The 13,502-nt window shown below is 38.7% G+C and overlaps 1 protein-coding gene across 1 annotated transcript in view; it reads left to right on the forward strand.

Annotated features, from left to right (window-relative positions):
* The window catches only part of NELL2 (neural EGFL like 2), a 151,297-nt gene that overhangs the window by 65,282 nt on the left and 72,513 nt on the right, over positions 1–13,502 (forward strand). The window contains exon 12 of the mRNA XM_067314413.1: positions 1,910–2,038. Within this exon, the coding sequence (XP_067170514.1) occupies positions 1,910–2,038 (129 nt within the window). The remainder of the gene's footprint in view (positions 1–1,909; positions 2,039–13,502) is intronic.

Consider the following 13,502-nt stretch of genomic DNA (forward strand, 5'->3'; position numbering starts at 1 on the left):
ACTGGATAATATGTATATTCATAATTCTGCAATACTGAAGTGTGATACGAGCCAGTCTGGGCCAGGAAATTCAGAACTAAGACACTTGCTTTGTCATTAACTCAGGCTTTGATGAGGAAGACAAGAAAAGGGCAAAGAGCAGACGTCGCCATGGATGTGGCCAGAGGTTGCTCTTAACACACATACTGTGCCATATCAGTGAATTCTGCTGTAGTCGATGATTTTCAAAGAGCCTCTAGCATTATTAAAAGTGTAGCACTTTTAGGTTCTTTATGTCCTGTGTCGGATAACAACATTGTGGTAGTTATGGCAAATTACAATATTCAAGTAACGTTATCAAAGCATATCCTAGGAGGATATGGGAGAAAGACCGTAGCAGAAAAAAGAGAATTGAAAAACATCTGCCTCTGTAACAGTAGGTCTGTGACGTTTGCACCATGACCTTGTTGCTGATCCTAAGCTCTGTACGTCTTGCATTTACTGGCTCTTCTGTTTCTCTTGTCCTGGTTTGCTTGATTCCTGTTCCTTCACACTGTTCATGAACTGCCTGAGTGCAAAACAACCCTCTGATTTCAATTCCAAGCAAACACTGCCATTTTCCTGATTGAAATGTGTATGTAACTGAGCTTCTGAAAAGTGAGGGATGGAAGCTCTTTCATTGCAAAATATGAAGCAGAAAACAAGCGGTGTGATGAAAAGTAAAGTAATCTTTACAGCCAACAAATATTTGTTGGTTGTTGTTTTATAAGAGACCTGTGTTACAGCCTAATTCCAACTTGGATTCTGGAGTTGCTGCTGTTGCACCAAGCCCGATCCCCCGAACCTGTCCCACATTACCCAGTTCCCCTATGAGACATTTTAGACATAGGAATAGTTACTGGAAAGGAACAATGAAAGATTGCTGCTTGACCAATTCTTATGTTTCAGTTAAAGAAGAAAACTTTAAATAAAGTCACTGAGAAAACAGTGAAGGAGACTAGCTTCACACATTTTTAGACAGGTGTGGAAGCTGTGGAAGTTTCAAGTCAGTTACTGTAACCAGCTTGAATTCATCATATTGAAGGAGGATTGGGAGGTGTTCAGCAATATAGCAGCATTAGATTTCTTGAGAAATTGGGAATTAAGGAATTAAAAAAAAATCTACTGGGTTGAAAAACTCACTTTAAATCTTCTAGCCTGGAAAAGGAGTTCAGACTCTCAAAAATTTGTAATTAAGATGCAATGGAAAACAGTCCCACTTGTGGGCGGGGGGGAGGGGGAGGAAAAAAGATGAATGCAAGAAAGAGGGGTGGATAAAAGGTGAAGTTTTAAAAATAAATTTCTCTGAAATGGAAAGGAGGAGGCAATCAGGGAAAAGTATTCAATCTGTGGATCTTGAAGGAAAAAATATGAGGAGAAGAGAAAAGCAAAATAAGCCAATGTTAACCAAATATCTTCAGTGAAATGTGGAAGGATTTTACAAATACACCTGGGAACAAAAAGAGCTAGGAAAAAGAAGGTAATGCCATTAGTAAATGTGCTACTGAGTATCTAAGCTATTGAGCTCTTTTTATAAAAAGTCCAACCATAAAAAAGAAACTGAAGAAAAATGTATAATTAAGAAATGTCCTGTAAAAGTACTCAACAATGACGAGACAGTAAGGGGATTTAAGCAAGCCACCTATCTGGCTGCCATCAGATCAATGGCATAATCTGAAATTGAATTGAAGTCCTCGAGACAGTCTGTTCTTGTGGCCTTTACTACTCCTTTCATCTGCTGCATGCTTGGTACAATTTATTTTTCTATATCTCATGCACAATAGAAAGGTATTCTTTGACCTAACTGAAAAAAGATAGGACTGTCTTTGACAGCGATGTTTTATAATCCTTAGATTCTTTTTAACTCTCAATCATATTTGTTTCTGTACAGGCCATGACTTTTGTACTGAAGGACATAACTGTATGGAGCATTCTGTCTGCCGAAACCTAGATGACAGAGCTGTCTGTAGCTGCCGAGATGGTTTCAGAGCCCTTCGAGAGGACAATGCTTACTGTGAAGGTAATACCTTGTAAAGGTGGTTAGCTCCACTGTATAAATTACTTTGGGAAGAATGTATTAATTCATGAGTTCTCAAAGTGATGGGTCCATTGAATGCAGTGAATTAAATTTGCAGCATAGTAATCAGCTAAAATAATTCTCTCTCCAATTAAGTTTTTTTTTTTTTTTAATATGATTAGTGTTGAAGTTACTGGTTAATATGTCTGAGTTCTTGGATTAGAAGTACACTTCCATATGAAAATCTTGCCTTTCTTTTCATGATATTCTGCAAACAAATGGTACAACTAGTATGCTATCGAGCTGTTCTTACAGTAAAGCTTAAGTGTTGGCAGCAGCATGGCCTTTTACCAATAAGCAGTTCAATTCAGATTTAGCCTGCTAAATTGAAAGCTAAGCATCTGTAGTAGAGTCTAAGGTACTCTATCCCATCTAGTAACTGGATTGTTCTCCAGTGATGCACAATTATATGGTATGAATCAAGGCCTTCTAAGACAGTTCCTTTGGCTGAACTCTGCAAAAATTGATGCCTGCAGCTCACTTGAATGAGTAGTTGCATTAACTTCAATGGGAATGCTTACGTTTAAGTTTACATGTGAGAATTCATGATTGTTTTCAGGAATGGAGTGTACAACTAATTCAGCTTCACATACATCTCTGTTTAATGTTTATTGTAAGCTTTTTGGTGGAAGCCTGTTGTCAGGAGTAGAACTAAAAACAATGCAAGAACAAATCCCTTGCCCCTCATCATGTCCAAGCGGACATGTGACACCGGGACTTGCTGTACAGCTTATTCTGTGTTGCAGCATCAGCCACCCTTTGTCACATAGTCTTTGGAGATGATGCGGAGGCTTAGGCCTGGATCTGAATTTCTGGGAACTCATCAACCGTTTCCCTTTTGAAAGGGTCACTAAAGCAATGGAATTACAGTGAAATCAGGCTCTTTAAGAATGTTTTTTCCACAGCTCTATTGTTACTCTGCTGACTGTAAAGGAGGCAAACAAGTCATGCTCTTAGTGATCTCCACATCACTCAAACCAATTAGAGCCTGTTGCTACGTGTGGAACTCGCCAAGCATGTAATAAGCAAAACATAGGGAGCTGCTTCATCATCCTGTGGTGAAATGTTTTAGACGAGGACACAGTAGAGTATCATATGTGAGATTGATGCATCCATACTGGAAGTGGATTTGCCAGTTTGTGCAGTAGCTGAATCAATATGATGATTTTTTGGGAAAGTTTCTTAGCCTGAGTGCTTTTGTATGGGTATATGACACTGTTTCTTTGTGGTAGTTATTAATCTGCCTAAGTACTTTCAAAAAACTTGCAAAAGTGAATAGTAGGTTGGAACGTATTATTTACTTAAAGAAATGATCATTGTGATTGCTATATCTGGATGCAGAGGATTCTCTCTTAATGTGTAGGATTTAGGGCCTGATTCAGAAACACTTACTAGCACTGAAGTCAGTGAGGATAAGCCCCACTAGGAAGATACAGCCATGTGAGCAAACCTCAAGAGACTGGGTCCTGCCATGAGGCCTGGAACCGATCTGCATTATTTCTGGGCTGTATAGCAATTTCAACAGCTATGAACTTCCTACCAGATTTTTAGTTATGTATGCACATGTGGTGTTTTTTTTATAGTGCAGTGTTTAATAATAACATTATGTATTTCCCAGTGTCTTTTAGGTTTATTCTCTTTTTCTAGAAACATATAAAACTAATTAATGTTAAAAGTATCTGGCACATCTCCAGATATGTGTCTTCATCTTAAAAGTTTCCACTAAGTGCTGCTATTTTTTTTTTCTGTTGCTCCTCATTAGTTCCTTCTTCTGTATCATGTTGTCCAAGCTCATTAGAGAAAGAACTCTGAATCTTGTAGAAGTCCCTCACACTTTTCAGTGTAAAAAGACAAACACTGGAAAAGGTCTGTTACTTCTATGGTTTATACGATGGCCCATGAAATGTGGTCTTTATTAGAGAAATTCCTATTATTAGGAATTCTTGAGGTAGGAAGAAAGAATACAACCAAGAGCAAATATAAAGATGAATTTATTCATAATATTCAAGAAGCAGTAATGCTTTAGGAGCATCAGCTTTTGAATTCAGTTCTTTGCTTTCATAATTTTATAAAATTAAAACTGTTAAGATGAAGCAATACAAGAGATTTTGTTATATTTTTGTTAATCAACTTACAGAATGGCTTTATATATTTCTATGTGTATGTACATATATGTACATATCATATATGTATGTATGTGTGTGTGTATGTATGACAGGTAAATAGTGAATCGTGGGCAAGAAGTACCCCCCCCCTTGTGGGACTCTGGTAGATCCTTGCAATGTTGTCAGTCATTGTTCTTTTCCTAAAGTTTTTGTTCATAGCCTCATTATCTCCAACCCTGGAATTATTATCACATCCTCTTCAACACCTGCCCAAATTTCTTAAAAACAAAGCACAAAGAAAAAGCTTACCTCTCCCTCCCACACCAAAAAACCCAACCCTCCAAACCCCAAAATCGCTACCAAAAAACCCCCTGAAACCCAACTCCCCCTGCAAAACCCAAGAAAAACCTCAGAGTTTCTTGAACCCCTTTTTTCCTTCTCAGGAGCTCATATTGTTCCTCTCCAACCTTCATAATCTCCCTTTTGCTTTTCTTCTGTGCCACATAAAGTTGAAGTTTCTTATGTTTCTTCAAGTTCTATGTAATTCTACTCTTTCACATTTTCCTATCATTATTTCAGACACTCTGCCTGGCCAGAGATACCAACTTTGATATCAGATTCTCTCCTTTCTCTTTTTTATTCTTTTAGTCCTGTTTGTTTAAAAAAACAGCAGTAACAAAACCAAAAAACCCAATGTATACACAAGAGCAAAGGAGGTTGGGGGGAACTGGAAATTCATTCATTTGACAGTGAATTTCATTTCACGATTTATCTGAGATGCTTTTGATGAAGACTGCTTTTTGGCAAAACCACATACATGCACCAGTGAGTAAGTCTTTCACTTCCCTCATTTGGTTTTTGATGAAATGATAATTGCCACCCAGCAAGTGATCAACCTTGCTGGCCCTGTGAGCTTTATGCTCCATCTTCTTAAGTGTGAGAACCTGAAGGCATGTACTGCTTCTCCAGGGAATTAAAGTCCCCTCAGTAATTCACTGTGGGAAGATGACAGTGGGTCTCCTCAGCTGCGTGATTGCAGGGTGACCCTGGCAGCCCCAGCTTTCTTGCTCCCTCTTGCAGCCAAGGACAAAGGTAGCTCTGCAGGCAGAATAACATAGCTTTGCTGCCAGTTGTGTACCATAGCTCCAGCGCAGGAACCGCGCTTGAGCTATACGCATTTTGTATATGGCTCAAGAGCCACAGACTGGTCTTCCCTGACTGAATGTAGAGGTTGCATGCTGGAAAGATAGAAAATAAGTTCACAGATTTGAACCTGAGGATTGTTTTTGTGGAAGGGAGGAGCATAGGACCAAGGAGACTGAAATCCCAGTGTCTCTTCAGACATGGGCTTTTAGTCTGTACCCCTTTGCCCAGCCCAAGTGTCTCTTACAAGGGGACCAAATCTTTTTTATTTCTGGGGAGTGACTCAATCTTAATATTGAACAATGTAATAGCAAAGGGCACAATGGTAATAATACAATGCTGAGTCCTTTTTAGAGCCCTGTCTCTCATCTTGAAAGCCTGAAATGGTTCAATCTCCCTCTCTCAACACATACCCTTTCTTCAGAATGCCATTATTTTGGCTTTAGTTACTAGTAATGCCAAGTGTAGAAATGTTAATACAAGGCCTTTCAGGCAAGGCATTTTGTAATGGCTGGGACCCATGGATGTGATAACTGTTTTTATGTTTGCACTTCACAAACTTAGGATATACTGCAAAATTGGATGTTATTGATTCTATGTTAAAGCCAAACTTTGCCAAATACATTCCTCATTCATGCCTAAGCACTGCCAAAATTAAAAGAACAAGTAGAAATAATAATGCTCCCATTGGAAGAACTTCTTAAAACAGAAGGACAAAAATAAAAATACTCAAAGCTGATTTCAGTATGCGTGTAGGAGAGCTGCATGAATTTCATCTGAATGATGGAAGACTTTGGCTTCTGTCCTAGAAAGAATTGATGTTTTTCCAAAGCTATGTGATGTCTCTAGATACTGCTATGGTGGATACCTTTCTATTTTATAATAATGATATTTGTTAATATTTATGTCACATTTAGTTTTCCCTTGGAGGACTGTTAAAAGCCATACTTTAAAGAGTTGGGACTTCTTCATTTATATGCTGTTACAACAGTGCTGTGCTACAGTTAAGATTGAGAATAAGTTCTCCTTAAAAGAAACCTTATTCTAAGTACTCTGAAATCTATTTTCTACCTCAGGTTGTTACACAATTTGAGGTACCTTATGTACAGGTTAGGTATGGAGTATGCTGTGCTGTCCAGATGTAGGTGCTTTTGAATATAGCATTCTTTCTGTATAGCCTACCTAACATCAGCAATTTACAAACCCATGTCTTATGATACATCTTCTGATGACGTGTAATATATTTGGCCCAAATCTACACCTGCAGTCCTTTCAAACTGATACTGGCCTGCTGGGAGTTATCTGAAATAGTGTTCAGTGCCTGCTTTATGGGGGTGGAGTTATGCTGATGTTTTTAAGGAAAAAGTGGGGGACTCTCAGCTACAACAGGATAAACTGATGCATCCAGGAGAATGAAATATAGCTAGGTAGAAGGCTAGGCATCTGCTGGAACAAGGTGGTTTGCAAATAGTCTGCTGGTGACAACTTTAGGTGTTCTTCTTGGATCCTTGAACTGAAGCTGTTTTTGTGCACCGTGGCGTGCACCTTTGGCTGTTCTCAGATGTGTGTATGGGGAGGAGGTGTTACTTGTATCCTTTGGCGACTGAGCTTGGAGGGAGTGCTTGAAACGAGAGTTTCTAATTTAATAATAGTGCTCAACTTTCTATGTGCAAAATCTGCTTTCACTTCAGAGTGTTGCCAATGAGCACTGATTACACAGAGAGAAAAGTAGGCTCAAGTAAGACAGGACAATGCAGTAATCTTTTGTAAGCACTAGGACTGAGTGTGATCAAAGAAAAACAAGTTATTTGGTTATTTATCAAGAGAATTCTGCCTGATGCCTAGACCTTTTTACATCTACAATTCACAAATTTACATGCTGGTTGTGTGGACCATAACATTTATTTTCTGATATTTAGGAGTCGTTGTAGAAGTTGCACAGTATGCAACCTAGCTAACTTGTGTTAACAATGTTTGGGAGTATTTAATATTATTAAATACACTTCAGTGAAACCATATTCCATTTTGCCTTCTAATTTACTCCTTTTCCTCAGTAACTCTCCGAGTTACTCTTCCGTTACCATGGTTGTCCTAGTTTCAAACTTGGCAGCTGAAATGAGACCACAGACTGAGTGACTTTGTCTACATTTCAGAATTGCATCAGCTTCACTGAGCAGAGATTTATCTCACCTAATTTGAGGTGAGATGGTGTTCAGTTTAGAGGTCTGCATTTGAACTAGCTGTCTTGATTTGAATTATCATCAGAGGAGGGAAGTAGGAAGTTTTAGGGTATGATTCTTCTCTTTCAAAAGTAAATGTCCAAAGTAGGTCAGAAGTATCACTTTGCTGAGCTTCATCAGGATTCCCTTAGTTCAGTGTTTGTGTTCTCATTCTGGCTGGAAAGATTAATGGGAGTTGCATTTATCCACAAGTTTGGGCAAGAATACCAGTAGGCAAGCATTGCATTCATCATTTACCTAATATGTAGCATCTGTTGTTAATCTTACTGTTTCTCATTGTTTTTAACTACTGGCTAACCAGATTACAAAAATGAAGTAAATTTTCAGAATGAGTCTGGTATCCACAGACTGCAATAAAGAGAAGTAATCTTACAGAAGATAAATAATGAGTAGGATACATTCTGCATTATATTGGCCAAGTACAGCAATCAACAACATTTTTTCTCTTTAGAGAAGTATAATATTGAGAAGAGCATAAATAAGAGACATTTGAAATGGAGATAAAACCCAGAATATTTAAATATATTACATTAAATCCTGCAAGTCTATATGAAAGAATACTGGGCTGCTTTTTAGCCTTGAGATCTTCAGGGTACGCGCCGTCCTCTCTGGATGTGAGTCCTCTCTGCATGTGAGCTCTGCAGTATTGTCAGTAATTTACAGCTGGGAAGATTGGTTGAGCTTCTCTCTTCTTACATAAATTCTACTTTGTAAGTGGGATGTGGCAATATTATCGCATCTAACTACAAAATTAAGGTTTCCATCTCTATCAGCTGGCAGTTTTTGAATGATTACTTTGTCAATTTGGGTTGAAAAATTAATCAAGTAGAAATAAAAGCTTTTGTTCCAGGAGGGCAGAATGTTATTTCAAAATCTCTATTAAAAAGTAATTAAACATAAAAATTATATTTATTTTTTTTCTGAATAAAGGCAGTAATTGTCAGCTTATTTCCATCATTATGTCACTGAGAAATCTCAATATGAAGAATTACTGGGCCAGTCTTAATGTGCCAGTGTGGATTATAGAGGGTGGGCCAAGTCCTTGTTTGACATGGCTCTTATTCAGGAATATAATGAAGCATTTTCCTACTTCCAGTGTACAAGTAGCATCCCTGACACCAGTACATAAAGCATGGTCCTGAACATTGTGCTTCAGGGGTACAGGTAGTCCCACTGTCTGTAACAGTGGAATAGCTTGTACATATACATATTGCAGGATGTGATTCAATGTTATTTGATTTTAATTACTTCTACAGGAAGGATGTTCAGACTGATTCTATCATCCACCCATGGGCAGGACTGACAGTGATGTTATTAGGATGAAAAAATATTGAAACTAATCCTAGAAAGGGAGCTTCTCAAAAACTCTTCTAAACTCTTATGTGCTCCCAGTACCTTGTAAGAAAAGGTTTTTTTACTGAGGACAATCATTCTCCCCAAGCAATAAAAGCATATGTTGCATTTTGTTTTTTAAATTGGAAATCAAGGTCAAGTTTTTCATAGAAATCACCTAAATCTTAAATCTGCAAGCAAAAGAAAAAAAGCACCTTAATTTTGTTCTTGTTTTCCTTTAATTCCAGTTTTCATTAGTAGCTGGGAGGTGACTATTGAATGAATTAGATGCTCTCATTCTGCTGAAAATTGCCCAGAGCTGACTGCTTGGTTTCCTTAGATAACTTTTAAAACCTCAGTCTAAGTGTGCAATACATGTCTTATGATACATAGTGGCTCAATCCTCAAGAGCCTCAATAATCACACAAATGCTAGATGTTAAACCAAATTGGATTTAAAGATCCTTTCATAAAGTATGCAGAGCAATAGCAACCACAGTTATTATATCTGTTATGATACTCAAACTAGTGTGACATCTCTTGACAGGCTACATGAGTTGGGATATCGCCATTTATTTTTCTTTATTCATTTATTCTTCTCTTCCTGAGAAGAATCTGAGATATATTTGTAGTTTCAGTATAGAAATAGTCTCTCCTTGTTCTTATTTTCCTTTAAAAAAGAAAAAAAAGAGAAAGCAAAAACATTAACAAAATACTTGCAAGTGTTTCTAAGTTTTTGAAAATCGTAATTGAAAAATGCTGAGAAGAGTTGTCATATTAAAAAAAGTATTGTTTTGAAATTCAAATTTAAGTACTTATTCCTAACCCAATGCAGTGCTGAAGAGGGGGAGAGGTCATGAACTGGAATTTCAGTAAGTTATTCTCATTTTTGGAATTCACTAATTAATCATATACAGCATCCTTTTTATTCTTGGTGTGCAGCTATGTCAGACTGCTTAGTTGGTGAGTAAGGAAAGCCCCCTGGGATGTCTTCATGTCTGACAGATAACTATATATAATTACTTGTTTTATCATGCATACACTACTATATGAATTAATTATAAGATATTAAATAGTAAGAAGGTTCAGTTTGCCAAGTAAAACATTACATGATGGCAGACAATATTTGTTTTCAAAGACTTCCTGTGTGGTTTTTTTATTTTTTTAAACTGTGTAATGTCTGTGGGGTCCAGTAATGATTTTATAAGACAGTGATGAAGATTTCAGTTTCTTTCAAGTGTCTCACTTGCACTGGTAACTGTTGAACTTGCATACTTTAACAAAGACGGTTTTATCTCAACAGTCTGTCTACCCATCCTTTCCAAAAATTGGGTCCAGTTGAAATAAAAACAAGCCAACTTTTTTTTTAATCACTGTTAAAAATTGCATTTCTGAAATGCTATAATGTTGAATTGTGCCCTTTAACAACTATATAGAGCTTGTGTCAAGGAATGTAGAACTTGAGTGACTTTGCTTTTATTTTAATAGTATTTTCTGTCCTAATAGTCCATTCTCATTCTGCATGAGGTGGACAGAGAAAACATGAACTTAAGCAAAAGTCAGAAATGTAATAATCTCTGAAGGGAAAAGCACCAAGATGTGTGTCCATGCATGGATGTGTGTGTGTTGTGTGCAGTTTCATTATGGGCAAAAAAGGGAACACACCTTATATGAGGATCCAATAATTAGAGTTTTTTAGTCTAATTAATGCTTTAGCCATCTAGTGAAGCTATAACAACCTCTTATTAGTCCAATTACGTGAGTGCTAATGCTTATAATCCAACTCACTCAGTTTCTCTTAGGGACCATTAATGTTTCCATAAAATCAATAGACACAAGTAACTGTCCCTTGCCTCTGGTGTTAAGTTCTTACCTTTCCTTTGTGTTGTTAGAGTGAGTTGTGTCCCAGGTTCTTTGCTGGGAGCAGTATGATGTTGATGGTGGAAGGCTTTTTTCTCCATGGTCTTGTGTACACTTAAGGTTATTTTTTGGTTTTAACCTAATACATAGGGGTACATTCTTGTAGTGGATTACCCTCTCTCCTTTGTGTTGATCCACAAGGTTAGTTATATTGTGATTGGGTACGTTTTAGTCCTCCTTCGCTTGTAGAATATTTTCTTTCAGGGGAGGAGAATTGCACAACTGCACAAAGACAAGCAAAAAAAAAGCTGAAATAAGTTACATAATAATATAACTAAAACAAGCAGGCATACAGCTGACCACTGAGTAATTTTGCTGTTACAGCTAGGCCTATTACTGGCTGTTGGTAACACCAAATTAGTCGAGCACAGGTCTACATATGGAAGGAGAAGAAAGAATCAAAGATTATCTACAGAGGGTGTGAGCAATGGCAACGATAGTGCAATCAGCTGCGATAAATAATGTGGGAAACTGTGAGTAAAACATACGATTTTGATTTAAGTTGATGTTAACATCCTCTGTGCAATATGTCAGATGGCAAAATGGCTGTACTGGATTTGGTAGAGCAAAGCAAAACAGAAGTACAGTGAGTTCGTGACTCACTGGAATAAAAGGGGTAATTAAACCATAGGTTTGCCTGGTGATGAAGAGCCTAGAAAGAGTAGCAGAAGAGGGAACAGGAAGGGCTGTGCCAGAGCTCTCAGAGATTTTGTCCTTCCAGACAGGACTTTATCCTCTTAGGTGTGAAGAAGGGCATGTACCAGAAGAGACACAGAGGAGCACACTGTTGTGAAACCCAAAGCACAGAAGATACGGAGACAGAGTTGTAGCTGAAAGTGAGGGGAGTGTGAAGAGAACAGGAGCTCTGAGATATGGTTGGGGGAAGTGAGAGAGACCCTACTAAGACCATTTTCTTTGGAGCAATGAATTGGGGAATCTTCATGCACTACACACTTGAGGGAGTTTGAAGAGTTTGAGGTTGAGTCAGTGTGTTTGGTGAAAAGAAAAAAACCCTTTTTTCACAGGTGAGTGAGCTGGTGGAAGCTTGCTTCAAAGCTACGGAAGAGGAGTCAGTCCTTATTCTGTTAAGGAGAAGGAGCTGGGGAGGGGAAGGGTTGAAGATGGGGAGGAATGTGGTGAGCAAGTCCTGGAGACAGGAGTGAAGTCAGATAGTGGGTGATGGGGGGAAACAGCAGAGAAAGCTTGGTGTCAGAGGTAGGTGGGAAGAAGACTGTTGTAGGTGAAAGGAAGACAAAGAGAAAGAAAAAAGACAACTTTTTTTACTTTGTAACCCTGTCCAGGGTGCAGGAACTGGATAAGTTTATAGAAGAAAGTTTAAAGCTGCAGTAAATGGCTAGGCTTTAAATAATAGTGTAGTGAGAACACCTGTGGAAGGTCTGGCGAGGAGTCAGTGACTGGCAGAGTACGTGGTAGCAGGCCCAGCGTGTGAAACTACACACTGCCCAAATTCCCATCAGGGCCAGACGTGCATATTCCGTTTTGTCAACAACGTCTAGCTGCTTCCCAGCCAGCAGCTGCTCAACGTTAGCACAGCTGAGATAAGGAAATAGCTCCAGTAGATTTAAGGGGCCCTTATGAACAACGAGTCGAGTCCTGCCCATGCATCCAGCCTGTGCGTCTGACCTGTACCTCCAGCAGCCTCCCATTGGTGACCCCTCCTCGCAGTTCCCAGGGCTACGCGTGCAGTTTGTAGTGCAAGTCTTTTGTTAAACCTATCCTGTTTAACCCCTTATGAACCCTGAGTGTCTCTCTGTTGGTATCTGACTCTCTCTTGCCCGCCTTGTGGTCACAAATAGCTACAGAGAAGATGGCAAAACAGTGCTTTGTGGAAAGAAGTAAGGCTGATGGGATAGGGAAGAAAAGCAATCTGAAACAAAAACTGCATGATCGTGAGGTTTTCTTTAAAGATGAACAAGAGACATTGTAGAGCCATAGTGCAGTGTGCTGCTCGCTCTCTGTGGTGCATCACAAATGGATGGCTACATCTTGTACCAAGCCATGTGTAACAGATAGGCATCAGTCTTAGGAGCCGAGAGGTAGTCCAGTCATAAGATAGGTACAAACAAATATAGATGGATACAAACAAATTTAAAATAATTTTTCTGTATGTATCTCCTTAAAAAGACTCGTACTGTTTTAAAAGCCACGTTTACCCTTTTTCCTGGTAGTAGTTGCTATGGTCAGTCACTGTTCATTCTCCACTTTTGTAGTCCCTTAGTGGGTGAGTAGCATCTGCTTATTTTATGATGTCTTTTGTCTGGGTCAGGATCCAGATGAGAAAGTGTCAGCTTTTCCCAGTTTATCCTTTTCTATATGAATTAGGTCAGTAGTGATAAAAATTAGGACCCGAAGGATCTTTATATGTTGAATGTTGTCTTTGGGAATCTCAGCAGAGAGGCCCAAGAGGGCACAGGAATGGTGAGCAAACGGCCCCCTTCCACTGAGCAATGGAGCCTTCAGGTTGGGACAGAGGTGTGCCGATGCGGCTGGGTGGGAGGGCTGGCCTGCTCGGCAGGTAAACCTGGAGCTTGATGCTCATGGGCTGTGAAGGCAGAACTGTTCATTAACCCCAAAACATCATTTTTTTTTAAATTGTAAATCTAACTTATTTTGCTATCGGATTCAAGGCACTTTTTGACACGCTTCC

This window comes from Apteryx mantelli, chromosome 1 (assembly GCF_036417845.1).
Source record: "Apteryx mantelli isolate bAptMan1 chromosome 1, bAptMan1.hap1, whole genome shotgun sequence".
Lineage (NCBI taxonomy): Eukaryota > Metazoa > Chordata > Aves > Apterygiformes > Apterygidae > Apteryx > Apteryx mantelli.